The sequence below is a fragment of the Colletotrichum abscissum genome (genome assembly GCF_030869225.1).
Source record: "Colletotrichum abscissum strain IMI 504890 chromosome Unknown Scaffold_21.1, whole genome shotgun sequence".
Classification (NCBI taxonomy): domain Eukaryota; kingdom Fungi; phylum Ascomycota; class Sordariomycetes; order Glomerellales; family Glomerellaceae; genus Colletotrichum; species Colletotrichum abscissum.
In genome coordinates this window covers 447,977-475,018 of record NW_026850110.1, presented here as the reverse complement: position 1 = coordinate 475,018, position 27,042 = coordinate 447,977, and the positions used below count along the sequence as shown (strand labels likewise).

The 27,042-nt window shown below is 54.0% G+C and overlaps 7 protein-coding genes across 7 annotated transcripts; 3 read left to right on the top strand and 4 right to left on the bottom strand.

The window, feature by feature from the left end:
• Nucleotides 1-2,434: 2,434 nt before the first annotated feature.
• On the top strand, nt 2,435-3,564 carry CABS01_09067 (uncharacterized protein; the record flags this gene model as incomplete). The annotated part of the gene is made up of 2 exons (XM_060542424.1): nt 2,435-3,107; nt 3,176-3,564. The coding sequence occupies 2 exons, from the start codon at nt 2,435-2,437 to the stop codon at nt 3,562-3,564; spliced, it is 1,062 nt and encodes a 353-aa protein (XP_060400705.1).
• Nucleotides 3,565-3,834: 270 nt separating this feature from the next.
• Nucleotides 3,835-4,770, bottom strand: CABS01_09066 (isoflavone reductase; the record flags this gene model as incomplete). The annotated part of the gene is made up of 1 exon (XM_060542423.1): nt 3,835-4,770. One exon carries the CDS (start codon nt 4,768-4,770, stop codon nt 3,835-3,837), a length of 936 nt encoding a protein of 311 aa, XP_060400704.1.
• A 745-nt stretch (nt 4,771-5,515) lies between these two features.
• On the bottom strand, nt 5,516-7,543 carry CABS01_09065 (uncharacterized protein; the record flags this gene model as incomplete). Its single annotated transcript, XM_060542422.1, has 1 exon — nt 5,516-7,543. The coding sequence occupies one exon, from the start codon at nt 7,541-7,543 to the stop codon at nt 5,516-5,518; it is 2,028 nt and encodes a 675-aa protein (XP_060400703.1).
• Nucleotides 7,544-10,193: 2,650 nt separating this feature from the next.
• CABS01_09064 (ABC-2 type transporter) lies at nt 10,194-14,940 on the bottom strand (the record flags this gene model as incomplete). The annotated part of the gene is made up of 6 exons (XM_060542421.1): nt 10,194-10,617; nt 10,679-10,908; nt 10,964-11,197; nt 11,255-12,199; nt 12,265-13,797; nt 13,855-14,940. The coding sequence occupies 6 exons, from the start codon at nt 14,938-14,940 to the stop codon at nt 10,194-10,196; spliced, it is 4,452 nt and encodes a 1,483-aa protein (XP_060400702.1).
• A 962-nt stretch (nt 14,941-15,902) lies between these two features.
• On the top strand, nt 15,903-18,312 carry CABS01_09063 (uncharacterized protein; the record flags this gene model as incomplete). Its single annotated transcript, XM_060542420.1, has 6 exons — nt 15,903-15,938; nt 16,179-16,294; nt 16,394-16,818; nt 16,904-17,193; nt 17,261-17,713; nt 17,770-18,312. 6 exons carry the CDS (start codon nt 15,903-15,905, stop codon nt 18,310-18,312), a joined length of 1,863 nt encoding a protein of 620 aa, XP_060400701.1.
• A 506-nt stretch (nt 18,313-18,818) lies between these two features.
• Nucleotides 18,819-20,393, bottom strand: CABS01_09062 (cytochrome P450; the record flags this gene model as incomplete). The annotated part of the gene is made up of 1 exon (XM_060542419.1): nt 18,819-20,393. One exon carries the CDS (start codon nt 20,391-20,393, stop codon nt 18,819-18,821), a length of 1,575 nt encoding a protein of 524 aa, XP_060400700.1.
• A 3,564-nt stretch (nt 20,394-23,957) lies between these two features.
• On the top strand, nt 23,958-26,772 carry CABS01_09061 (pectate lyase; the record flags this gene model as incomplete). The annotated part of the gene is made up of 6 exons (XM_060542418.1): nt 23,958-24,852; nt 24,909-25,032; nt 25,088-25,454; nt 25,509-25,788; nt 25,840-25,940; nt 25,996-26,772. 6 exons carry the CDS (start codon nt 23,958-23,960, stop codon nt 26,770-26,772), a joined length of 2,544 nt encoding a protein of 847 aa, XP_060400699.1.
• Nucleotides 26,773-27,042: the final 270 nt, after the last annotated feature.

Sequence of the window (27,042 nt, the reverse complement as noted above, 5' to 3'; positions counted from 1 at the left end):
TTCTCTATTATCTGCTCCATTGCAGATGCATCCCTGGTTCGTTTTCCAGAACATCTCGAATAATTTCATGCTTTCGCAGACACCAGGTTTGGTAGGCCGCGCTAGAAGAACACATCTGCTATCATGACGTACCTTGGCGCCGAGGTTCGCCAGTTGGAACGAAACATCATAAGGAAATAGGGGCAGAAAATCCTGGGCTGTGCCTGTGCTACGATGCTGGCGACTGGGTAACTAGGTTTGCCCTGAGTGCCACTTGCCAAATCTCTGTGAGGGCGATTGACTCAAGCTCATTCTTCCCGAAACTCTGTCACTTAACCAGCCAGGAGAACCATTAAGAGCTGGTCCTCGGGGCCAAGACTGGTTTGTGCGTGTTGCCATCTCTGAAAACAAGAGAAAACTCAATTCGAGTCTTGCGAAGTGTTGAACATGTGGCTAGCTTTCAAAGCTGCGCGAAACTCAATACTAGAGTCAATGCTGTGCGGACAGCCTGTGCTGCATGGCCGTTTGTAGATCGATCAACTTTCGCGACCGACTGTTGAGAGGGGCCAATTGGAGATATTCCCGATCACCGCAGCTAGTTTCTAGTTGAGCGATGATCTTAGAAAAACAGATCTTCCGGCATTAAGGACTTGTTTTAACTTTACAGAAAATTGGAGACTGAGCACCGGCAACATGCACCAGCTCTCATGTCGCTGTCCAAATGATGTGGGAGGCTGCATCATCCAAACGAGAACGAGATACTCTTTAGCCTCGCATTCGCCCCGACAGCACTTTCAGTTCTTGGCAGGGGAATGGCGTCGTACATCTCCAATTCTTTGACGGGATGAACAGCCCGGACTCTCTAGACATCTTTCGCTTGCGTTACTGATAAGCCATCCGGCGACCGCGGGAAATGAAAAGGAGTGAGCCGAGTCAATTGCGAGTTTGCGACTTACGCATCCCCCAATATGCATCCACGTCATCGCCCGACCCCGTCTCGGTCTGACTTGGTTATTACCGCGAACCTTCCTCCGGGCTGCCCGGCCTGCTCCGCCGCCGCTCCGTATTAATTCCTCTTGAATCGTTTTCTCTGCCTGCCTGCCATACCACTGCTGGTGTCCGCGCCTCGCCTCCATTCCGGGTCAATTCTGCTCTTCTCCGCGTAGGTTTCGGAAGTTGTTTATTTCTGTTGTTAAAAGTCGCACCTCTGATTGCGGGCAGCAATTAACACCATTTACCAGCTGTTGGTCTTTTAGAAACCCTGCGAGGGCGTGGCTCTGGTACAATGATCGCTGCAAGCAACCGGATGACTGCTTCAGTGTAGGGTCCTAGGAAATGGTCATTTGCGATCCTAGGGCTTTGAGTGCATTGAAGAAGCCAAAATCGAAGAGTTGCCAGCGCTTAAACTTGCTACATGCTATTCTATCGTGATAAGATGAGACAGCTGTTTCTATAACACCCTCGAAGCGCAGCTGTAGTGCGTTGTGCAAAGTATGTTACAAAAGACTAGGCGTCGTTGTTTAAGTGTTCTCACATATATTTGACTTTTTGCCCTATAGCACTTGATAAAGAATGACCTCGGCGTAACAAATGAAAAATATTACCGTTATTCGCGGCTTTACCTTGTAAATTCATTGAAGTAAAGGAGATACGGAGCACTTGAGTTGAGGCTTACATTCATTTACTACACGTGCCGAGATAATGAGCATTACATTTGTGCCATTCGAGGCTATGAAGCTTGGCTACAGGAGTTCTTTCGCAGGCAGATCACAGAACCATTTCTTTGTCTCAATCTACTACATCAACATGCGTTTCTAGCTGAATTCTCCTGTTTTTAGTATTTTCTTCGGCTGATTAGGCTTTTCTGTTGCGATGAGATGTAGTCAAACGAAGCCAAGGTCCTCAACACCAAGCCGGCTAAAACGGCCGGTTAGGTCGGCAAACCCGCCATCACGATGGATCACCAGAACCACCAATGTGGGAACGATCCCAGCCTAAGCTTAATCAAAAGTTTATCCCCTCTGTCGTCAATTTTATTTTGACTTGATAATTGCTCATCTGCGTCTTGGCATACATCGTCGCCCGTCGCCGCGTCTTTGGGAGCGATCTCCGCCCGCTCTCGGAGGATTGAGAAGCGCCACAATATCAGGATCACTCTCGCATGCTTGTACCTCGTCAACGAGTACAGAATATGTCGGGAGTCCGCCGATTGGCTATAAGACAGTTCTGAGGTGTGACGTGCGCTTTTAGCTTGGGCATCTGTCCCCGACGACATGTAAAGTCTTGGCAAAGTCACCGGAGGAAAGCAAGATGTCTTCGGATGCAGAGAAAAGTAGAATACTCGAGACGATATAAACCACGGGATGCTTCTCTCTTCTTGGTTTCGAAAATTATTCACTACTACCTCCCACCGCAATCAACTGAAAGTCATCAAGACCCGTCTTCATCATACAACATGCACTACCTCCAAACAGCACTCGCCATCATGGCAGCGGCGGGCCCGTCTCTTGCAGATCGAGACTTCTCCGTCGTCCGGGGTACAGGCGCACCTCACGGCATCAGCGCAGCAGACTGGGACTCGGCAATGGACCATCCCAACCTGACGACCTCCTACCGCTTCAACGGCCCAGACGTATCTGCTGCCTTTCCGCCAGCCAACGATTCCAGCTGGACGGGGATCCCCTTTGACCTCAGCGTCAACGTCGCTGCGCGTGTTCATACCACTCGCAACGATAAGCGACAGTTGCAGCAGTTGTCATATCGGCTCAGAAGTAGAGATGACGATGACGACGATGATGACGATAACGACAACAATAGGAACAGGAACAGGAGCGGAAATAGGAATTACTTCACCGGTTCCTCCATCAACCTCAAACAAGTCGGTGGACAACAAAAAGTCGACGCAGGCTGGAAGCTATGCGTCAACACCTTCATACCAAGGCTGGATCGGGTGGCTAGAAGCGGGTCTCAAGATGACAGCGGCGACTGCGGTGCCTTTCTCTCCGCCGAGTGCCGCCAGAAGCTTTTGGACACATCCTCTGGTCAGTTTGGGTCTTGCGGGGTCGCCGACCTGCCCAGCGAATGCAAAGATTTCCTCGAGGATGCCAACGATGAGCGCTTTGGTTACTGTAAGTTCTCATTATACCAGAATATTCTTGCAGTCAAAGGATAGCAGCTTACACACTTGCTTGTACAGCTCCCAACATCGCCTCTGGATCTCAAATCTTCGCCTACGGATCCCAAGCCTATAACTGGGGCAACAACGACAACAACGACGACGACCGTCGCCGAGGTGGCGAGTACGCTATCGCGAGCCGGATGATTTGGCCCGTGATGCTGACCTGGGGTGGCTCTGGCGATGCTGCGGAGAGTCGGGCTACTCTGCACTGCGTCCGCGCGAAGGATGTCGTCGCGGGGAGCGATGTGCCTCAGACTCTGAACGAAGACGATGATAATGACAATGACGACGACGATGATGATGACAATGACCGCAACCGTAATGCGGCTGGCATCAAGGGGCCCTTTGCTGGGTGGTCGTTCATCTTGGCTGTGCATGTTGCCCTTGCGATGATATTTTACTGCTAGAGCATGAGTTTATTACAAAGGGTTGAATGGGTTGCGAATTCTTCTCGCAAAGTTGGATAGACGATGGATGACTTTGGATTTGGTAAGACCATGTTTGTCATTCTTAACTAGGGGATATTGAACGGGGATAGATCATGTTCTGGAGTCAAGGATGTAAACTATTTGGTTCTGTTATTGGTTTACCTTAGATTGACTACGTTATATTGTGAAAAGTTCAATTGGCCTTTGAGAGAATAACTTCTATCTACTCGGCTTGTATGCCTACGTCACCTACTTGAGTGAGGCTGGCGTCTCCATCCTTCCAAGAAAAGTTTGTAAATCCTCCAGTTTGATACCTCGCTCATGATTCAACGTCTTCTCCAACGGCCAAGAGATCCCCTTGCCCGCACCAAAGATTCCGCGGTACTTATTCCAGTTGTTCCCGGGATCTTGCACAAGACTATTCCTGATCGCCTCCATATTCCACACTTCCCTGCCGAACTCAACCCCCGGGAACCGTTCCTCAACCAAGCCCGCCACAGTCCCGTATGAGACAGTGTCCCCAGCAACATACACAACATTCCGGCCATTGCTAGGAACCCCACGGGGCTCAAACACCAACTCAGCCGTCATCCTCGCGATATCATCCGGCTGTGTGAGCGTAATCTCAACATCCCAGCTCCCAAGAGCCCTCAACTTCTTTTCCTCGAAATCGACAACGCCAAAGTCCTTCACAAATAGGAAGCTCATGAAGAGGCCAGTACTAACGATGATCCACTCAGTGCTGCACCGAGTCCGCAGCATGTTTCTCACCTCAAGCTGCTCGTCAAACAACGTCTGCGTGCTGCCTCGTCCAATGATGTCATAATCGACGCCAAATTGCCATGGAAAGTACCGCGGAACCTTGGCCAGGAGAGCCGCCTCGCAGATGCGTAGCTGTGTTCCGGCCGGGCCGACGAAGCCTGTGCAGCTTATGACGGTGTCATATTTCGCAAAGATGGAGGCCAGGGATGTGAGTGAGTCGTATACGACGTCGCCGGGCTCGAGGAAGATGCCGAGGGATTTGATGCGTGCGATTGATTTGGCTTTGGACGGGCCAGTTGATGATATTGTGGAAGGGCGGAGCAGCACGGAGATTTTGGAGGTGAGTGGACGGGAGGGATGGGATGTGAGGGCGTTGAGGATGGCTGTGCCGAGTTCGCCTGCTCCGAGGACGAGGATTGACATGTTGGTGAGGAGTATTATATGCGGTTTAGAAAAGGCGGCTGCAATCCGAGCGAGATATGGACTTCGGTACGAAATGGTATGTTGATAGAATGATCGTAAGCTCCGTTTGGATACTTCTACGCGCTTCAATACGGATCGAACCTGGGACTTTGGCTAGGTTCTTCAGGCTGTTTGTCGTATTAATACCACAAACTATCGAAGAAAGTCCCCAAGGAGCAGCACCAGCCCGATCAGGTATCGTATATACCAATCTCTATATTCACGTGAATCAAACACTAGCTATTTGTACATGGACTGATGTAATCCTGCGCTGATCCGGAGCAGTGCGGGGTCTTCCACGGAGGCTGCCGCGGAGTCCTCCTCCGTCTGAGTAAGCACCGGGGTTACGGTGGCTAAAACCGGTGGCGGATCTCCGTGGCTGGCTTCAAGCCCGGACGGTATGAGGCAATCAACGTGGACAACTTTCCTATCTGAGATCTATACCATACTAACAGTATACTGTGTTATTTACGAAGAGTAATATGCAATGTCATTATTTTATAGTCAAGGGGGCGTGAAAGTCATTATACCCAGTCCTGTCCAACCTGTATGTACGGTCTCCATGGATCCAACCAACATGAAGTGCCAGCAAAGACACTCCTCCAAACCGTTTGATGCAAAGCATCATGCCCAACTCCGGATATCATCAAACAAAGTTTTATGCAACAGACCTCGAGATCCTTCTCACCACCGTCCTTGAATGGCCTCACGGGACCCATGGTCTACTCTCCTCGACAACACTTCGCTGCTGAATCACCAACTCCTCATACGTATCCGGGAGCCGTGGCCACTGTGGCTGCGACCACTCGTCGCCCGCAGGCACGGCCGGATACCCGCTCTTCAGTGTGAGCACGGCATCCACCGTCTCCTCGACCTCATCGTCGTCCACCTCCGAGTCAGCCTCGTCGAGCGGCGTACACGCCTGGAAGGGCTCCTCGCGCCGTACCGCGTCCACGGCGTCTTTGATGACCTCCTCCCACCAGTCGACCTCATCCCACGACACCTGCTCTGCTTCATCGTCAGAAGTATCCTCCGAACCATCCAGTTCCTGAACCTGGACCTGGCCTCGAGTGTCCACCTTTTCCAACCCCTTGAGATCTTGTTCCTCCTCGTCGGTCTCGTCGTCGACTTCTAATATGTCCTGTTGCGTCGGCTCGGGCACCCTCCTCCCGGGTTGCATAGCATGCACCGCTTCGATCGGCAACCCCGTGATGATGGATACAGCCGTCTCGATCCCCCTCTTGACAGCAAGCGCGCCAAGCAGCAGCTTCAAGGCGTGCTCCCACCGGCCCTGGAGCATAAACATCTTGCCCCGGCACCACTCGTATTTGATAAAATTCCTATGATGGCTCGGCCGGCCCCAGTACTCCCTCTGCAGCTGCGAATACGCAATCAGCGCGTTCGCCTTGTCGCCCGCCAGCTCGTACAAGTACGCGAGGTACTTTAGTATATTCCGAATCTGCGCCTCGTCCTGGAAGTCGTTGGACGCCGCCCGCTCGATCTCGAGACACTTGCGGTACTCGTACGCCGCCTCCTCGTGGAGCCCCGCGCACCGCAGCGTGTGCGCGAGGTTCAGCCGCGTCTCCAGCGTCTGCTCGACCACGCGCGCGACGTCGCTCGCCTCGCGCCGGCACATGTCGCGCAGGATGACAATCGCCTCGTCCCACCTCCGCAGGGCCTTGAGCGCCGTGACGTGGTCCTCCATGTTGCGCAGCGTCACCGTGCTGCAGACCCCGAACCGAGCCCTGTGCTCGTCCAGCACGCGCTGGAAGCGCCGGCAGAGCCCAATGACCTCGTCGTACTTTTTCAGCCGCAGGCTCGTGAGCCGCGCCAGCTTCAGCGTCCACTCGCCGTTGGCGTAGTGCAGCAGGTCGGCGGCCAGGTCCATGTTGCCAATCTCCACGCGGGCCTCCTCGTCCCGCCCGCGCTCCGAGAGGCACATTGCGATATTGTAGTCGATGGCGGCCTTCTCTTCGTGCCCGAAGACGGGTACCTCCTCGTTCCAGTCCCGCGCGATGCGGTAGGCGATCTCAGCCTCTTCGTACTTGTCCTGATTGACGAGCATGCTCGCCAGGTCGCGTTGCGCTTCGATCGTCGTGACGTGGCGTTTACCCCTCCGCCGCACCAGCGTGGGCACCAGCTCGCGCAGCAGCTTCTCCCCTTCGGCCCAGCGACTTGTGTAGTAGTATATCTCGCCCAACTCGACCATAGAGTGTAGACAAAAGTCGCGCCATGAACCTGTAAAAAGCGTCCAGCGGAACGATCTACCCCTGCTGCTGCTGCCCGAATCCGATGATCGCCCTTCGCGGCTCTGGCGCAGCAGGCGCTCGGCGAGATGAGCCAGCTCTTCGGCCTCAGCGATGTCGCCCAGATCCTCGCGGCGCACGAGGGTGTCGCCGAGGAGCAGGACGGCGCGCATTAGGTAGAAAGTCTGGTCCTCGCTCGTTGGGAGACCCTCGAGGAGTAGTTTCGCCATGCGGAGGTGGTGCTGAGCTGAGATCCAGTCTTCGGGGGTTTGGTTGCGGTAGGCGTGGCCGACGCTCAGCAGGGCCAGCCCCTCGGTCAGCGTCCCCAGGCCTTGGGACTGGCGGAGGGCGAAGGTGCCGAGGCGTAGGGCCATGCTCCATTTCCCGCGCAGCTTGAGGAGTTCTGAGATGCCGAGGAGGGTGAGGATGGAGGCTTTGTCGGAGGTGCGGCTCACCGCCCCCCATCGCGGGGCCTTGTTCGGGCGCATGGCGGATGGTTTTCTTGGGGGTTTCGGGCTGGCTCACCGCGTTGGGGTATTTCGCTATTGGGGGGATGTCGCCCCCTCGAAAGGACCTGCTCGTGTATCGCTGTCGGGTGTCGTTGTCGGAGGCGTCGTGGATGTCGTCGGGACACTGAGTCTTTGGGCTTGAAGTTGAGTAGGTGTCGCAAAGGTGAAGCAGACCAGTAGGAGAAGTGAGGAATGCGGCCGTTGAGGTGAGAGGCGCGCGGAATGAGATGAGAGTGAGTCAAATTTTGATGAGCGCCGTGAACGTGTGCAGTGAGCTGCGCTGAGCGAGCCAGACCAGTGGCTGTCCTCCCTCCCGAGAAGCCAAGTCTGGCCAATTCCCGAGCCCCGTCGCGTTGGAGAAAGATTAAAGTGAGAAAAAAGAGTTGAGGTGAGTGAGAAAGTGAGAATGAGTGTGGTTCGGAGTAAGTCACGCAGAAGACCCCTCCCTCCTCGTGGCCACCGCACCTGAGCTACCTTGGAGAACGGGTTACCGATTGAGCTTGTGCTGGTTCCTGATTCTGGATGAGAGGGTTGCAAGATCGAAACGAGGCGAAAAGAAAGGTGTGGTGAGAAAGAAACGGCGAGGCGGCGGCAGCATGAGCTTGGAGTAAAGCCACGCTTACTCCCTGCGGCCCGGAACCCAAACAAGTTGAGGTAAGGTGATCGATCTCCCTTTTGGTTCCTTTTCGCCTTCGTCTACATGCACACTACCTTAGGTGCCACGGTGCTTAGGCTTCGGAGGTTGCCAGTGGTCGCGAACCATGGGACACAAGTCATAGATCAAGTTGGAGGAACCTAACTTGATGAAGGAGAGGGGCTGGACTGCGTGCGTGTGGCCATGCGACCATTCAGGGCGAGGCACTTGTCCTGCAGATCCAGGACGTGCCAGTGTGCGTGCTTCAGGACGAAGCCATCTGACGGCCAATCACCAACAGGACCCGGCGGTAAGACCGGCAGTCAGAATCTCAGAAAAAGGGTCCGAAAGGGATGCTGAAGTGTGGAGAGGTCCTGACATACAGGCCGGTGTCGCATCCGATCGTCGAGCAAAGGGCGGGATGAAGCAAGGTCACCACTTTACCAAGCAATAGCCGAGTCCCGACAAGGAAGAGAGCTTGACAAAAGTATCAACAAGACGGTGTTATGGCACCGATCAGAGCCTGGATTGGGCGAGACATGGAGGTTGGCATGGGACAAAGTTGGGACCAAAGATACCCGGGTGGCAGGGGGAAGAGTCGGGAACATAGCTGCGGGGCGACAAACACAGCATAAACAACAGCATGGATCTATGGGAGCCGTCAGACATCCCTCGCCGGACGAACTCTCTCTTATCCCTGTGTACCCCAAAGCCTTTGCGCTGGACCCTTTGGCCTCCAGGTACAATGTAAGGGAAACATAACTTGTTGACCACATTATCTAAGCAGACACAGGCATCCATGGACATGACAAACGGCGCTATTAGAACCCAAGGCGCCCCGAGCCATGCCCCAACGAGAATCGGGTTGTGGACTTGTCTCTCCCTGCAGTGCTGCTAAGAAACATTTGGGTGCTGTGTTGATGTAAGGAAATGTGGGTAGCTGAAACATCGATTTGTACGTGACTGCATGGTAAACGCATGGCTAATAGGAACTCATCGCAGATAGCCAGACATTGAAGAGAAAAGAAAGCAAACACTTAGAGAACACTTGCTTCTTCAACAACTCCATCTTACCGCGCTCCAATAGCCAACTGAGCGACGCATTCCAGAAGGAACGAAACCTGAAACAGGCCGTCAACGGGCCCTGTTGGCGGTGAGACTGTGCGCAAATTCCCGATCAAAACACCAAGACACGTCCAAATTCCAGAAACATCCCCTTGATCTTTCCTCTTACCCCGGACTTTGGAATCGCTTTCGAGGAGACAAACAAACCGATTCAACTGATGACCCTGTTGTTGCTGTTCTTGACATGCTTCTAGGCCATCCCAAGACTTTGGCTGGTAGTGACGCTGACGTTCAAGGCGGCAGATTAGTCCACCAGCGCCCTACGCTATAATCATGGCCGCGACTTCAAAGTTTTGAACTGCCCGCATGCAGGAATGCAGCGCACGTTGACGGTCTATCTATGGTCATCAAAGAAATTAAGTACGTCATCGTCCATCTTGACTCGGGGACACGTAGGATTCTCCACGGTCTTCCCGTGCCAATATTCGGCCCTCCGCGCCTGCATTTGCGGACTTCGGTCCCCGAGACGCACACTAGGCCGGAGGATTACATCGGACGACTCCATCAGCGCGGATTCTTCCTTGGCATGCAGGTCATTGTGCCCGAGTCTGAGGGGAGTCTCCTGTTCTCTACGTATTAACTGTGCTACCTAAGTCATGTTTATCGTCGACTTAGTTTGTCACGATTCCAGTCAGCTGCTAAACTCCTGCAAGGAATCATGATGCTTGAAGCAGACTCTATGTCTATTAAATATTGCGATTAAGTCGGTAACAATCTGAAATGCGCTGAAAAGAGAAGCACAAAAAAAGCTTCTAGCGCTAACCCTGCATCTAATGCACATGTTCCTCCCGTTCTCTCCGTCTAAAACCCGGAAATGTACATTCCGTCCATATTTCTACCACAAAAGAAATCATGTCACACCACAACTAACTACTCCTTCTTGACCTTCTTGTTCTTAGGCATGCGCACCAGCCAGTACACAGCCAAGGCCACAACAATGTTGAAGATGCAGTACGCCCACATCAACCCAAAGTTCCTCCACCGGTGATCAAAGTCTACATTGATCCCCTTCAAAAAGGTATTGGTGTCCGACATGGCGCAGTACTGGCACTCGGTCGAATTGCCGGCATCCGGATTCGAAAGATAGCCACCGGCAGCGGAGATGTAATCGGCCATGTACTGCCCGCACGTCTGGCCGCTCGGTGCCGCAAAGGAGACGAACTCGTTGGAAGCGCAGTGCACCGCTGCGTTGGCGAGCGAGGTGCCTAGGAAGCCTTCCACCACGTAGGTGAAGGGGTTGACACGGTACATGAAGATCCAGAAGCCTGGGAGGTCTTTTGGTCCGGCGAGAATTCTGATGAACGAGGTAATTAGCTATCTTTCATATGGGGGGCTAATTAAAAGACTGGACTCACCCGCAGAAAGCAAACATCATAATGGCGAAGAGGTTGACGATGCCGCCGGCTACTTCAGCATTGGGCAGGCCTGCAATCATCATATGGGCGAAAGATCCGGTGAAGATGAAGAACACCCAGACTTGGAGGAACATGGTGATGCCGCGGGAGTCGACGGCGTCGGTTGCGTAGGCGTTGCGGTAAAGACCGATGGGGAAGTACCAGCACACGAAGCAGAAGACGGAGGCAAGCTGAAGGATGGTTAGTTGACTGTTGGCTGGAAACTAAGGTCACGGGAAAGCTTACCGAGTTCCAGGCCATTTCCACAAGAATGTTGGCAAACATGAAGGCCTTCCACGAGTACGCCTTTGAGGGTCTTTCGCGCGCCTCGTACATGGTTCGCTGCGACACAAAGATGGGAAGAATCTGCTCGACGACCTGGCTGAATACCGTTAGGAAGATGAAGACACCAAACATTTGGTTTTGCAAGCCACGCTGCGTGTTTTCAGCGTTGAGGAATGAGAGACCGATGAACAGAGCCTAAGAAGGTGGGTTAGTCGGAGACTTAAGTGTAAAGATCCGAAGGGGGTTACTCACAGCACCAAAAGACAGAACACCCTTGGAGTAGATGTAGGCAGGGCTTCTCCAGTATTGCTGGAAAACACGCTTTGTGACCTCAACAAACTGCGTACCAAAGCCGGCAGCAAACTCCTTGTGCGTGGATTGGCCTTGACCGTTGGTCAGGGCAGGTCGCGCAGAACCATCAGAGCAGAGTCGGGCCAACTCATCCTGAACAGCCTGGTACTCGGGTGTTTGGCGCCAGACGGCGGGCCAGTCAATGTCGGTGTGGGCACCGGGCGCGGCTCCGATGACCTCAAGCATATACTCTGCGGGATTCGCACCAGGCGGACATTCCGGCCCGCCGTTGCGGACAAAGTAATCGACCAAGGTTTGTGAATTCTTGCCAATCTCTCCAAAGTAGACTGTACGACCGCCGCGGGCGAGAAGAAGCAGTCTGTCGAAGCGCTGGAACAGCATCGCTGAGGGCTGGTGGATGGTACACAAGATAGCCTGGCCGCTCTTGGTGAGCTTCTCCATGAGGTTGCAAATCGACCACGAAGTCTGGCTGTCGAGTCCGGAAGTAGGCTCGTCGAGGAACAAGAGGAGTTGCGGGCGGGCGGCGAGCTCGACGCCAATGGTAAGACGCTTTCTCTGCTCGACGTTGAGGCCTTCGCCGGGTACGCCGATGACGGCGTCGGAGTACTCTTCCATACCGAGGAGATTGATGACGGTGTCGACGTACTCGAGCTTTTCTTTGCGGGAGTAGGTGTCTGGCTGGCGAAGGAGGGCACTGAAGTTGAGGGCCTCGCGGACGGTGGATGTGTGGAGGTGTAGATCTTGCTGTGTGACGTAGCCCGTTTTGCGCTGGAAGGAGTCATCGCGGGGTTGACCGTTGACGAGCATGTCACCGGAGATGACGCCCATTGTTACGCGAGTGGCGAGAACGTCGAGCAACGTCGTCTTGCCGGCTCCAGAAACGCCCTGCCGATGATGTTAGCCGCTGTCTTGTTGAAAGTTGGAACCGTCTGCTATTGCAAAAGACTTACCATGAGTGCAGTCAGAGTTCCAGGCTTAACCCAACCGTCAACATGGTCCAGAATCCGTCGAGGCTCGCCCTTGATCTTGATATCATAGCAAACATCCTTCCAGTGGAAGACTGAGGTCTGCTTCTCCATGCCGGCAACGCCCTCAGAGTCATCCTCGCTTCTCTGCTGCGCACCAGCGGCGGGGGCACCAGTCTCGACATCGACGGCGCCTTGCTTGCGGCGCTTGCTCATAGCCTTACGGCTGAAGACCAAGACCTCACCCTTGGAACGCTCGGAAGCGATGTACTCGGTAGCGAAAAGATGCAGACCCATGAAGAGGATCATGTAAGCAATCATGACTCCAAAATTTCTCCACCGATGGGAGTTCTCGAAGCTGTACGAGGTGCTGAGATAGGCTGTGCCGCTGACCATGTCCAGGCCTGGGACAGAGCCTGCCGTGGAACAGACGCGTTCGTTGGCAGCGACGGAGTCATATCCGGGGCCCATGGGTACGAAGTTTGAGCAGCGGAAGTCGCGGCCAATGAACTCGTTGAGCATAACGCTTTCGAGACCGTAGTAGACAGGGTTCAGCCATCTGACCCAACCCAACCAATCTTGCATGTACTGAGGCGGGATAGCGAAACCGGTGTACAGAGCGATGAGGAGCAGGATGATTGACGCCGGTGCCAGAGCCTGAGCAACTGACTTTGTGACGGAGCCGATGAGACGGAACATCATCGACATGGTCAGGGTCATCGAGAAGGAGATGAGCAGGAAGAAGAAGAAGGCGCCCGGCTCGCGGCGGAGATTGCCCATGAAATACAAGATAGTATTCATCAGGACGGCATTGACAATCTTATAGGGCAAGTCGACGACCATGGCTGAGAGCGCCTCAGCACTGGGGTGGTATAAGGCATACCGGGCGTGTTTTTCGACAATCTTGCGCTTGGCGTACAACGTCATGATTTCCAGGATGCTGCCAAAGGCATTGATGATGACCGTGAAGAAGAGCAGGATACCTCGGCGGAAGAAGCTAGACGTATTGGTGGGCAGATTGTAGAACAGACTGCTAATGATCAAGGCCTCAAAGATGTTGGTGATTAGCATCGTGAGGGTGATGCTGGGGTCGCCCTTAAGCATCACCCAGCTCCGCCACAGCGTGAGGCGCATCTGCTCCATATACGAAAGAGTAAAGGGCGAGTTCTGGCGCTGAGACTTGGACTGGTCGATGCGGCGGGACTCGAGGAACTTTTGGTAGTGCTCGCCGCCAAAGGGGTGGCGCTGGAGGTAGTCTTCGACGTCCTCAAGGAGGCGGGCGCGCTGCTGGCTGGCCTTCCAGGCGCGGGCAAATTCGTCGGGGCTGCGCGGCGTCTTGCTCTCCCAGCCAGGGCGGATGACGCGCTCCTGGTGGCTGGTCATGGAGGTGAGGAAGTCGGCCGTCGTTTGTTGCTCTGGGCAGATGAAGCCTAGGCCCTCGAAATAAGCTCGGGCTTCGGTAGTTTTGCCAAAGTAGATTTGACGGCCTTCGAACAGAACGACAACTTTGTCAAAGACCTTGTTTTCTTGTCAGTTAGGCTTCTTGGTGTAACAAAATCAGAATCAATGACTTACATCATAGGCATCCTGGGAAGCCTGATAAATGGCTACGCACGAAGTGCAGCCCATGGTATCCGCTTGGGTTCTCAAAGTGCGGCAGAACTCGAGGGCGTTGGCACTGTCGAGGCCTCTGGTACTGTTATCCCAGCACTGCAGCGGCGAATAACTCAAAGCAGCCTCAGCGATGGTAACACGCTTACGCTCACCACCCGACACGCCACGAACGAAGTCATCACCAACACGGGTGTTCTTCGTATGCGAGATACCAAACATAGCCATCGTAACATCACGGAGATGTTCGGCGTATTCGCGTCTGGTAATGCCCTCGGGGATGTTCTTGGGGCATCTGGCACGAGCTGCGAAGTACAAGGTGTCTCCAACTGTCAAGTGGGCGAAATGCTCATCAACCTCGGCGGTGTAAATGGCCTCGCCCCTGAAGGCAGTGCGCATATCCTTGGGCTGGATGCCTTGGTAGTTGATAGTCGCGTCGTCACTAATGTAGAATCCGTGCGTGTCACCGGCGATCGTCTTCAGCAGAGTCGAGCAGCCGGATCCGGGAGGACCGAGGACGGCTAGCATCTCGCCGCTGTGAACGACACCCTCGAGGTCGTGGAGGATATCGATCCGTTGCTCCTTGGCTCCAGTGAGTTTTTTGATCAAGCTCGCCGCCTCGAGGAAAACGTTGCCGACGCTCTTCTGGTAGTCGGTGGATGTTCCATAGCCAAAGACATTAAGGTTCTTGAAGGCGATGCCCGTTGTCTTTGGAGGGTTACCCTCCGAGGTGTCGGTGCGGATGTTGTAGAATGCCTTTGCCCACTTTCTTGCGTTGAAGTCTGGACTGCTGGGGTTCAAGGGACCTTCGGCGGGGACTGGGAAGAGAGAACCGGGGGCAGCGTTGGACTGCGTCGTGTATCTGCGAGCGAGTTGCAGAACCTCATCGTTCATTCGCGTTTCCTGATCCGCAGCATCTTCATGCTTCGTCCATTCTTTCTCGGTGGTTGTGCCAGCTGAATAAGATCCAGAGCTTGGCGGGAGAACCTTCTTCTCGTTTGTCGATGGAGGTGGTAGAGTACCACTATCCGTGTCGCTGTCAGACCGCATTGTCGCTTTGACGGTCACTCAGACCAGACGACGAGAATAACCCAAAAGTAGTCAAGTGTGAGGCAGTGATAATTTGTGTAAGTGAGAAATATTAAGAAAGATTGATTCTAAGATATGGGATGAGTTGATTGAAACTGAAGTTGGAAAATATCATGCCATCTCAACTTCGAGACACCAATTATATGTATGCATCCCCGAGCGTCAAAACATCTGAAAGCCCCATATTGCCAAGTTGCAAAAATCTCATCATCACTCATATTTGCGTTAGTTGCTGACGTTCGCTGTTGGTTGGTGGTACCGGACTGGCGGATATTCGTTGGACGAGAGTCCGAAAGTCCGCGGTTAGGGGTTTTCTTCAGCCCTATGGCGCTCGATTAGGAGGTCCAGGACGTCGTTTCGGACTTTGCCAAGACGCGATTAGGGTCGTCAAGCCTCGATCATCTTTATAATCTGATCTACTAGCCACGTCCTCCAAGCTTAAGAAGCTTAAAACAAAGGAACTTGCCGCGCACTAAGGCGCATAAACCGAGTCCAGCTGGAACCAGCTGGGAAGAACCTTTGATAGAACTGATTACGAAGAAAAGATGGCCGGAAGAACTGTTGTTGCTGCTCCAGACTGAGTGTCCGGCGATCTCGGGCCCCCTCAGACCGTGGCCCGCGGCCTCCGCGACGCAGCTTTGTGAGGTTTGTGCTGCGCTGCGTCACGCTGGGCACCTAGCAAACCCCTTGCCAAGCAAACCAGACGGCACCTAATTAGACTTTGTGAGCTAAAACCAATTCTCGACCCCCAAAGAATCGAGATCATGATGCATCATACGGCTCGGGTGGGATCGTCGCGGGCCTGGCATGGTGTATTTGTCCTTCAAAGTCCCCCTCTCTCTTTGTAGCACATCTCGCTAGGTACACCACAAAACACATCGAATTCTCCGCTCTCCGAGATCCTTTTGACGACTTAGGTAATCATGCCTGACCAGTCCGCCCAGTTGAATCCGCTTTCGGTGAGTACAGCGGAGGTTGTAATAGCTCCATAGTCCGCTCCCTGGTTCCTGATCCTCTAGACTTGGCTTTCCGGGCAACGGGTCTCTCCCTCTCTCCTATTGTGGTTTTATGGCTGACTTGGGATGCCGAATTTTTGCTTGGGTAGTGCAAACGATGCAAACACAGAAAGGTCAGTCGTCGCCGTGTTCCCTTGGACCACATTAGATGTGGTCGACTGACGCTTCTCTTCGCGACACCAGGTCCGGTGTAGTCGTGGCATGCCAACATGCGAAAGATGCAAAACCCACGAGACAGAGTGCGTCTATCCCCAAAGAGTCAAGAGAAAGGTCACTCGGACCTTGACGGACCGTCTATCGTAAGTTCCACCCCTCCTCCTCTTCCAAGCCTTCTCTACCCCCTCCCACCAATGAATCTCCACGAGATCTTGTAAAAGAACTGTTGGCTCAAGACCTAGCCTTGTCGATTCCAGCACGACGGACGACGCCCTGTCGACCATACTAGAAAGGTTACAGCGCGTCGAGAAGCACTGCACCACCCTCCCAAATGGAAATCAAGATCCGCAATCTCGAGACGCGCCCCCTGCTTCCGTGGCTGCTGATCCGCCCGCTGCCGCCCCGCCACCCCGACAACGTACTTCAAGCTCCAACAGCGCCCCATCCAACCTGTCGTCTCCCGCTCCATCGAGTGCTGCCGGTGGGCAGGCGACTTCGCCGTGGACATCATTCGCCACCCCGAGCGCGATTCCTGAACTCGATGTCGCGGCCATTCTTAAGGATGCCGTCGATCAAGTGCAACGACTGAGATTGCAGACTGTGTCTGCTGCCGTCGTCACTCAGGACGTCAGGGTCCCTCCTGAGTTGGCTAAGCAATGGATCAAGAGTAAGTCACCATGTATCACTAAATGCCTCAAGAAGAAAGAGTTCTTCGAGAAACTCTATCGCTTTACGTCTAACGTCTCTGCTAGACTATTTCACGCACATGCATACGGACATGTTCCTCAGTCTCGTGAACCCAAGACTCATAGAGATGATCCCAGATCTTCTTGGGTTACCGCATGTCCACCTCGATCCGGCTATTTTGGTTGTGTACTACGGCGTCCTGTACCACGGCTGTGCTCTAGGCTCGACCGTACAGGCAAATGAGGAAGGACAAACGTACATTCGAATGCTCTACGTGTGCTGTCTTCGAACTCTACCACTTTGGCAACGCGAAGCAACAGGGTCTACGACCGACCTCATCGCCGCTCTCACCATGGTCAGTATCGCTCTCGCGCCCCATCTAGCAAATTCATCCTGGACTAACTACCGCTGCTGGACAACAGTGCCGCACGGCAGCTGAGTGCTTTGACGAAGAATTGGCTTGGAAAATGTACACCTACGCTTGCGAGTACGCGCAAGCACTCAACCTGCACAACCTCGACGCCTACACCACGGCGATAGGCCAGGACGAGAGTAAACTCGATGCCGATCGCAAGGGTTTCTGGGAATTGATCCAGATTGACTTCTTCTTCAGGCTACTATTCAATCGCCCGCCGGCCATCACGGACAGCATGAACACGTGGAGGGTCAACTTGCCATGGCTATCATCTGGTAGCGCGCCGCCGGACCTCAATGCTGTCCCGACGGTGACGTTTCTTATGGGGTCAAGGCTTACATTCATTCTGTCGCATTTTTTCCAGGACCTTGAGTCGCCAGATTGCGACGAAGCCACCATTCGACCGAAAGCTGAGGAATACTGTATAGAGATTGGCCAGCTGTTCGATGAGTATCAAATTGTAAGCGTCATCTCCTCACTTTGGTCTTGCTGAGCACTTGCTGATGCCTGAAAAAGGAAGACTGGATTCAACGAAGTGTAGCGTCGGCCGCAAAAGCCGACTGCTGGTTGCTGGGCGATGTAGCCATGACCGGGTACACCTACATCATCTTCATCCTGCGCAAACTCGCCGTCCTCAACTCGAACTCTCCGCGACCCGTCTCCTGCGATGCAGACATTCCCGACTCCCCGCTAGCCGTCGACGCCTCGCGGGGCATGCTGAGAATCGTGCGGGCTATCCTGGTGCATAACCCCTATCCTGAAACCATGTGTGTACTGCTGGGCATCTACCGCGCCTACGTCTCGTACGCTTGCCTCTTGAACCATATCCTTCGGGCCGTTGATGTGAGGAGTCACTACGACGATATTGAGCTACTGGAGGAGATTGGGGACGTGATGCTCAAGGGGTCTAGGGACGACCGGGACTTTATGCCGTTATTGAGGGCTATACAGAGTCTCGGCATGGAGGTCAAGAGGAGGCTAAATGACGTTGCGGCTACGGGGTCTGTCACGACGGGTTTGACTCCGGTGATGAGCATAGGAGTAGGAGCTGGTTTTTGACATGTGACTGAATACATGTCGGTATCTGGATGATGGGAGGTTCAAAAAGGAGTGACTGAACTTAATGCCTTGTCACGATGGCTTTGCTTTTCGACGGATTGGGCAGCGTGCGGTTAGATGATGATTGTATTATAAAAGTACGTAATACTTTGCCAGGAATCGTATGTATGAGAATATCAATGTTGGAAGATTCTGTACCATCCCATTGCTCGTGAGCTGTTTAATTCCCTGGCTGGTAGCAACGATAATCACAGCAAAATTTGAAGGCTGTAGATACACTTTGATGGACTAGACCCCACAGGATGTGGCTTAAATGCTTCTGTTCTTATCTTTTGGCCCCTTCACAAATAACGGAGGATCCCGATTTGTAATGATCAGTGCCCAGGATGAAGTTATCTCACACTTCAACGAGAAAGGCTCATGTACATGTATCTTTTGTGAAGAATTAGGCATTGACGTACTCAATCACGCTTAACATTACATATCCCATTAGCCTTCGTCTAAATCTATGACAACAACGGATCTTCTTTCAGTGTATCCTCGAACACGCTCTCCAGCAAGTCGACTCGTTGTTGACTTCTTGGCTGTAGGTCGAAATCAAACTCCTTTGGTTGCACATTGAAACCGGCGGCAAAGTCATACACTGGCGGTATAACCTCTTTGCCGTTACCGTCCCTAGCCCGAGAAATGTTACAAGCCCAAGCAAGCAGCGCGATCTTGAGGTTGAGACTCCGCTCAGCAATATTGATCCCTTGGCATATCCGGCGGCCATGTCCGAACGCCGTGAACTGCTGCAAGTTGGGATAGACTGTGAGAGGTTCTCTATATGTCGGATACTTGGGATTCAGCCAGCGGTCCGGGTTGAAGAGCTCGGGCTCTGGGTAGGTCTCCGGGTCGCGTTGGATAGCCCACTGCACCGCATGCACCACGGTCCCCTTCTTCAAGTAATATCCGTTGTACGTATCGTCTTCCGTCAGCCGGTGAGGGAAACCGCCGGCCGTGATCGGGTAGTACCGCAGCGTCTCCTTCACGCACGCCCTGACAAGCGGAAGCTGTGGCATGTCTTCGAAAGTAGGTAACCTGTCGGGTCCAACAACAGAGTCGACCTCGGCCTGAAGCTTCTCAAACCACCCAGGGTTCCTGACAACGCAGAGAATGAAAGACGCAAGAGCCGACCCAGAAGTCGTTCCCGCAGCCTGAAATACAGATCCCAGCATCCAATTCGCCTCCCGCCGCGTGAGCCCCCACTGGTCTTGCGTTTCGAGCCACGTCCGCGCCCAAGACGGCGACTTGCTCCGGTCGATCAACTCTTGGAAGAAGTCCTCGTCGCGGCGCCTCCGTGCTCGGAGGTATTTCTTCCAGGGCGCCATCCACTCTGGCAGATACTTTAGCGACGGGAAGATATCGACGAGATACGCCCCGGGCGAGCCCACGCGCTCCAGCTCGTGGACGATGTCGAGCAGCATCCGCACCTCACGGTCATGGCCGGTTTCCGCGCGCAGGCCGTAGATGATGCGCATGCCCAGCCCGACGCTGAACCGCTCAAAGAGGGCCTCGTAGTCGCGCGGCTTGCGGATCAGGTCGCGGAGTAATCTGACCGCCTCGATGCGCTGCTCCGTCTCGTACTGCGGCGCCACCGGCGACATTGTGACCTGGTGCAGAAACCTCCGGTAGTTTCTCCATTTCTCGTCATAGGGAAGCAGCAGGAGCATGTGATCATCCGTCAGGAAGTGCGACGATGCCGGCGCATAGTGCCGATCGCTGTAGATGTTGCCCCGCTGGCGGAGAAGCTCGTTTGCGGCGGCCTCGGTGCCGAGGAGGACGTGCTCCTGGCCGCCCGGGAGGGCGAGGCGGACGACGGGGCCGTGCTCTTTGATGAGCTCGTGGAAGGCCAGCCAGGAGTGTACCGGCGGGATCGAGAGGAGGTTGCCGATGAGGGGTTTGGGTTTGGGACCTGGCGGGAGAGTTGTCCCCGGCGGATGGGTCGGCTTCTTCGGGCGCAGGACGGCGAAGAGGATCGCGAAGAGGATCGCGGCCCCGGCTGTCAGGTATGGGTCGACGAACCCATGGAGCAGAAACATGATCACCAAGCTATGCTATGCTGGATGTCCGCGATGTTGCAGCAGTCGGGTTGTGCATGTCTCGGTGGTCCGAAGACTTCCCGGGCGAGGTGACGGTGATCATGATCTGAGGCCCCGACAACTTCTTCAAGCTTTCGCGTCTCTTTGTCTCGTGAAATAACCCCGCAATGATAGCAGCCGTCATATCGGCCAACCCCCCACTAGTTTCCGCGGTATGCCAATGGGAGAGAGCTTTTTGCAATCTAGCAGCCCGAGGACATGGTGCTGTAATATCTTTAGCGTACGCGAGTCATGCTCACCTTGCTCTTACCGGCACTAGGTTCGGCTCCTTTGTTCGCTAAAGGCCATCTACCGGCCGTTGCTGGGATTATCTTTGGTCCGAAGCCTCGGCCGTACAAAGTGCCTCTTTGTTGCGTTCGTGGAGACAAATCTAATGCCGGATTCGGCTTGCGACTCTGGAGATTATGGCAGCTGTGAGCTGCGGAATGTTCTTCGAAGAATCTGTGCGCCAAGGTGGCACAGCAGCAAGTGCCGGCATGTAAACGAACGGCGGGGAGAAGTTGACTCAAATAGTCTGATGTGATTCGGCGGGACCTGGGCGCATACAGCTGCGCGAATTCTTCCTCCCCGCTTCCGTACCTCATAACCATTGCGTCGGGTTTGTGGGTTGTGTGATTTCTAACTCCCCTTACCCGTGTCCCGCCTGCGTATGGATGACTCGGCGACCGGATGATACGGAGCCTAGTCGCGATCGTCCTGCACGCCGGGGCCGGCGCCGAAGTCAACATGCCGCCATACCTGCGTGAGCTCCCAGAGGGTGTGCTGGATGTCATTAGTCCATAGAGCAAGACTTGCCCTGAGTGTGTTCGTCAAACACATTTCATCTACGTAGACTTTCAATGCCCTGAGTCGCACTGCTACCAACCTGTTCTAAGATTGCTAGGACCTCGCGCATTGATTGAATGGCGATGGTTGACGGCATCCCACAAAGTCACCGACCAACATCCCACCGGCCGTTCATATCCTGAGATCACGATCCGAGTCATTATAGCGTGCTTTTCTACGACGACGGAATTGCCGTCGCTCGATCGATCCCTTTCTGCCCAGTGCCACGTATCTGACTCGGATTGTTGTGTTACTCTGCCACTTCAGAGTTTCCCTCGCGATCTTTCCACTTTGGCGATCACCATGCTCCGGACTGACCGGTGTCTCGTGCATCATCAGTCGTTTAGTACCACAACATGAATCTAGACTGTAAGCTATCTCATTTGGGGTCCTTGGGGAAACTTCAGCGTCGAAACTGTTCCCCCGGTCACAGCCATGGATCAGCATCCGATGAGTGCCAAAGGAAAGATTCACGTTAAGCAGCCTTCGGCCCAATTTCATCGCGTTTCTTAAATTACGCAAATAAAGCTCCAAGGCGAGAAGCTTTATCTCCACGCTATACTAGATTTAACCTGTAGACTTATACAGTAAATAGGGTATTGAACATAAGGTACCAAGTAAGGTAGGCTGTAAACATGAAGGGAAGCTGCCATTGAATGCCAAAGGCAATTCAACCGTGAAGAGTATAGAAATGTCAGCCATGAAAGCTACCATTACTTGTTATGGGATTCTTTCTAGAAAGTCATTGGCTTCTCTTCAAGATTTGACATGAAGAGTAGAATGGCACACGTGGTTAAGTACTAAAGGTCGATTGTTTGGTCCAATCCCACATAACGTCCATAAGTCTGAATACCCGTGCATGCTAGCATGTGGTGTATTCATGACTCACGACTCGAACTTTTCGCAAGACTACATTGAGAAGAAATGGGATCTAAACAGTGCTCAGAGCCCAGAAACTTTAGGAATAGGGCGGTTTTGCATTCGGCCTTGTTGGCTAAGAAAGGTTATGTTTTTGTGTGGAGCGTTCTGCGTGTAGGCTCTTTCAAGAATGAGCCAAGTCCTAATGAAATGGAATCGTACGTTACAACTATTGTTGTCAACTTATTATTCACCCTTCGTCCATGTACAAGTTTCCGTATCCGTACCGTAATGTGGGATTTAGGTTCTAGGGCACCCCGTGACGTGCACGCAAGCAACGGCGTCGTTTGCCGCCAGGCTGTTTGGGGTCCGCTCTCAACTCAATCGCATTGTCTCATCTCATTACAACTCCGTACCTACGTCAACTAACATCAAGTTGTCAGAATCGCATTCTGTCAATGAGTGTGGTAGGTGAAGCTCATCAGTGAGACATGACAACTCGCGCTCCTGATACAATGTTTTGAGCATGGTCTGGTGCACTCTTTGCGACTCGAAGTATCGGAAGACAAAAGCGCAGAGCTGTTCCGCACCAGTGCTTGAGTACGTTGAACGGACCAATAAAGTTCTGAAAATTTCCATTTAGTACGTCAATGTAACAGCCATCTTAGATGAAAAGCATAATTGAGAGATGGGCTGAACGGAAACCGAGGTTGGCAAGAACTGCTTCGGGATCAATTACTGAAAGCGACAAAATCGGGTAGTGTCAGTGCTCTATGCCAAGGTAGGTTGAGTCTGAGCAATTTGACAGTCTAAACTCTGATCATGTCACCATTGGGAACCTTGACTCGGGACAGAATCGTAGTACGCAACAACTCAACATCTCTTAAGCCGGTGCCGAGACAAATCGTGATGTGGACTCTGTTGCGGTCGGCCAACCTAGATTGACCAAAAATCATCTTGTCTATTAGACCTTTCAAAGATGAGCTGCACAGAGCTTCCAGGGATAGCGCATAGAAGCTTCAGGGTCTTCATCCCAAGCTGACCGGGTTCATTTAATCCCAGCCCAGACCGGACTGCGCCGGCCGGAAACACTCAACCAACTTTGTTCAGATCCAAACTCCGAAGGAAGCTTAGAGACGTCACCTTGCGGCTGCAGCAGATCTAATGTTCCATCTTTTTACCGTTCACGAACCCCTTTGCAATTTCGCGCCTTAGAAGCCACCCTGGAGGTTACGGCTCGGAAAACGAGCTGCCTCATCAAGCCTAAACACACTTCATACCCGCTGGGTCCACTTGTAGAAAGGTGCCAAGACCTGCAAGACAGCGGCACCCAGGTCCGCGCCGTCATGTCAGCGGATGCGACGCAGGCACAGAAGGTCATGGCAAGGGTACCACACTACTCGTGGAAACGAGTTCGTGCTGGATTTTCCCGGTGCTGCAGCCACCTTTGCTTTCAGGCAATTCGTTAGGGCGCGCATGCAGGTCACCACCCCACCAATCCTCGTCTCATGTTCCCGGGCGGTTCATCCGAGGGGGGATCCCTCCATCTCTTTCCAATCTGGGGATGCAGCTGCAGGTAAATGGGACACTTTGACTACAGAGGACGATCAGCCTCACGGGGAAATGAAGGGCAGAGAACTGGTGGGTTCGGGGCAAATATGGCGCGAGAGACCGTCCGTCTTGGTGTCCTACATATTGAGTGGCCCAAGACTTCCTTCCCGCGAATCCCTTGGGAGCTCTCAGGAACCTATATGCGTACCTCTCTTTCATTCGTTTTCGTCAGTCTTTTCCTCGATCATTAAACACATCCTTGCACATATCATGAAGGGCATATTCAAGGCCCTGGCCACGGCGGTGCTCGCCACGGCCTCGCTGGCCCAGGAGTCGGCCCCGCCCTCGGCCTCGGCTTCGGCGTCCGCCGGGTCACCGCAGCCGTCTTCGGGCGCGCTCCCCGCCGTAGCGCCCATCCGGCTCCGCCTCAACCCGGCCAACGTCCGGAACCTCGTCGACTCGGACTTCATCACCTGGACGATCCCCGGCTCCTCCAAAGCTAACATTACGGTCGCCAACATCACTGAGAGCGACGTCACCTTCACCCTCGCCGCGGGCAACGGCTCTGAGCTGGCGGGCAACTACTACAAGTACCAGTACACGCGCATCCTCTCCTCCTTGGGCGAGCGCGTCGTCAACGAGGGCATCAGCAACTCCAACAAGGATGGCTCACCGATCACGCTCACGATCAAGGGTCTCGTGCCGGGCAACCACAGCCTGCTGACATGGCACAACGCCTGGGACGCCCTCAACGAAACGGCGACGATCGACATTTCCGTCAACGGACAGACTGATCTGACGGCCGTCAAGCAGTCTGCGCGCGTGGACAACATCTGGCAGGCCGCGACCTCGTATCTGACGTTCGAAGTTACATCCGCGACGCAGGAGACCAAGATCGTCTACACCCCGGGCAGCGGCGGCGACAAGCGGGCTTTCCTCAACGGGTTCGAGGTCGATGCCCCGTCGATGCAGAACCAGATCAGCTTCCCTACGCCCAAGCACCGCGACGAGCGCATCGAGGTTGCGGCGGACGACAGCGTCACTGCTACTTGGCAGGCTCCCGCCTCTGCTGAGGGTGTCAAGTACAATGTGTACCTCGGCACGTCGCAGACTGACTTGAAGAGCGTTGCTGAGGGCGTGACGGAGACGAGCGCCAAGCTTCCTGGTACGTTCTTGATGTCATTTTATGTTGGCCGTGTACTTTATCTAATCTTATTACAGGCCTCAACACCGTCGACAGCTTTTACTGGCGAGTCGATGTTGTTTCCGGATCAACCACCTACACTGGCCGCGTCTTCTTCTTCCGCGTCGCTCACCTAGCCTTCCCCGGTGCCGAAGGTTGGGGGTACGTCTTCAAACCCTACCATTATTGCATTGAAACCTACTAACATCATCTACAGTCGCTTCGCCCGTGGTGGCCGCGGCGGCAAAGTCATCAAGGTGACCAGCCTCGAAGACAGTGAAGCCGAAGGCACCCTCCGTTATGCCCTGACCATCGCCAAGGGCCCGCGCATCGTCGTCTTCGACGTCGGTGGCGTTATCACCACCACCTCCCGCATGTCCGTCAACGACCAGTACATCACCCTCGCCGGCCAGACCGCGCCGGGCAAGGGCATCGTCATCCAGGGTAACCCACTTGGCCTGACCGGCGCGTCCGACATCATCTTCCGCCACATGCGCGTGCGGCCTGGCAAAGTCTCTGGGCAGACTATCGACGGAATGGGTATGCAGGGTTCAAACCACTGCATCTTTGACCGCTGCTCTATGGTATGTTCACTTCCAAACGCCATGAGAGGATACTTTGTAACAACCGATGAATAGGGCTGGACGATCGACGAGGCTTTCAGCTCGCGGTCTGCTTGGAACATCACCTTCCAGCGCAACATGATCTCGGAACCTCTCAACGTCGCCGGCCACAAGAACTACCCCAACGGCACTGCTCACGGCTATAGCGCCACGATTGGCGGAGACGTCGGATCTTTCCATCACAACTTGCTCGCCCACGCCGAGGGTCGTAGCTGGAGCATGGGCGGCGGTGTTGACGACAATGCTGCGTTTGCCGGCCAGCTTGACATTCGCAACAACGTCGTCTATAACTTTGGTATGTGACACACGCGTTATGAAGAGGATTTAGAAATTTTAACATGTACAGGTGGCCGTGCTACCGATGGCGGTGCAAAGAAGGTCAACTTTGTAGGAAATTATTACAAGCATGGGCCGGCCTCCACGCTTCCCTACGCCCTCAGAGCACAGGTATGGAAGTTATCCACAAGACGAAATATCCCTACCGCTAACATGATACATACAGTACGAGGACAACATGCCCGGCATGCAACAGTACTACTGCGCCGGAAACTCCATGCCTGGCTTCTTCGACCAGGACTCAGTCCAGTATCCCTCTGGCGACGGCACCGCCACAAAGAACACCACAATCGCCTGCTGGGCCGACGTCAGCTTCGAGCCGGCCCCGACCTACCAAAAATTCTTCGATAAGGAGTTCTTCGAGCCCCACGTCGAGACGCAGCCCTCGACCGAGGCTTACAAACGCGTGCTCTCCGACAGCGGCGCCAGCCAGCCCGTCCGCGACATCCACGACGCCCGTATCGTCAACGAGACGGCCACGGGAACCGCCACCTACGTCGGCTCCGTGTCGGGCAAGAAGGGCCTCATTGACGACCCCAAGGACGCGGGCGGGCTCGAGGATTTCCCTACTGTTACGCGCGCAGCCAGCTGGGATGCTGATGGAGACGGTATTGCGGATTGGTGGGATGGGTCAACTGGTGGTGATGGGTACACTCCCATCGAGGGGTATCTCAACTTCATGGCTGATCCTCACGCGTATGTTTCGCCTTCCAAGTCTGTCGAGGTTGACCTTGCTGCTCTGGCTCTGGGATTCAAGGAGCCTACGTTTACGGTTTCTGGGGCAAAGAAGGGAGAGGTTACTGTCAGTGGGGGTAAGGCTACGTATGCTGCTGGCGCTGAGGCTGGTATTGATCATCTTGAGATCAGTGTCAAGGACAGCGAGGGGAGCACGTGGACCCGGTCATTTGGTGTCGCCATCTTTGCCGGTGCGGAGGAGGCCTGAGTGAGCGCACACAGAGCGCCACCATACACTTCAATTCTTTAGTTAAAATATGTTCACCCTAGATGCGTGGTGGCCAAGCCATCACCAACCATTTCTTCCCAGATGTTGCTCACTCTTCGGGCACTATACAGCCTGGCTGCTGCGATTATGTTCGTCGTCTCCGGCATCTCACATCGTCATTTTGTTCACCATCAAGCGCTGGCATCGTAAGACCGAAGCAATTTATTCCCAACTTTTGATTAAGTACCTTGTCTGTATCCCTGAGGCCCA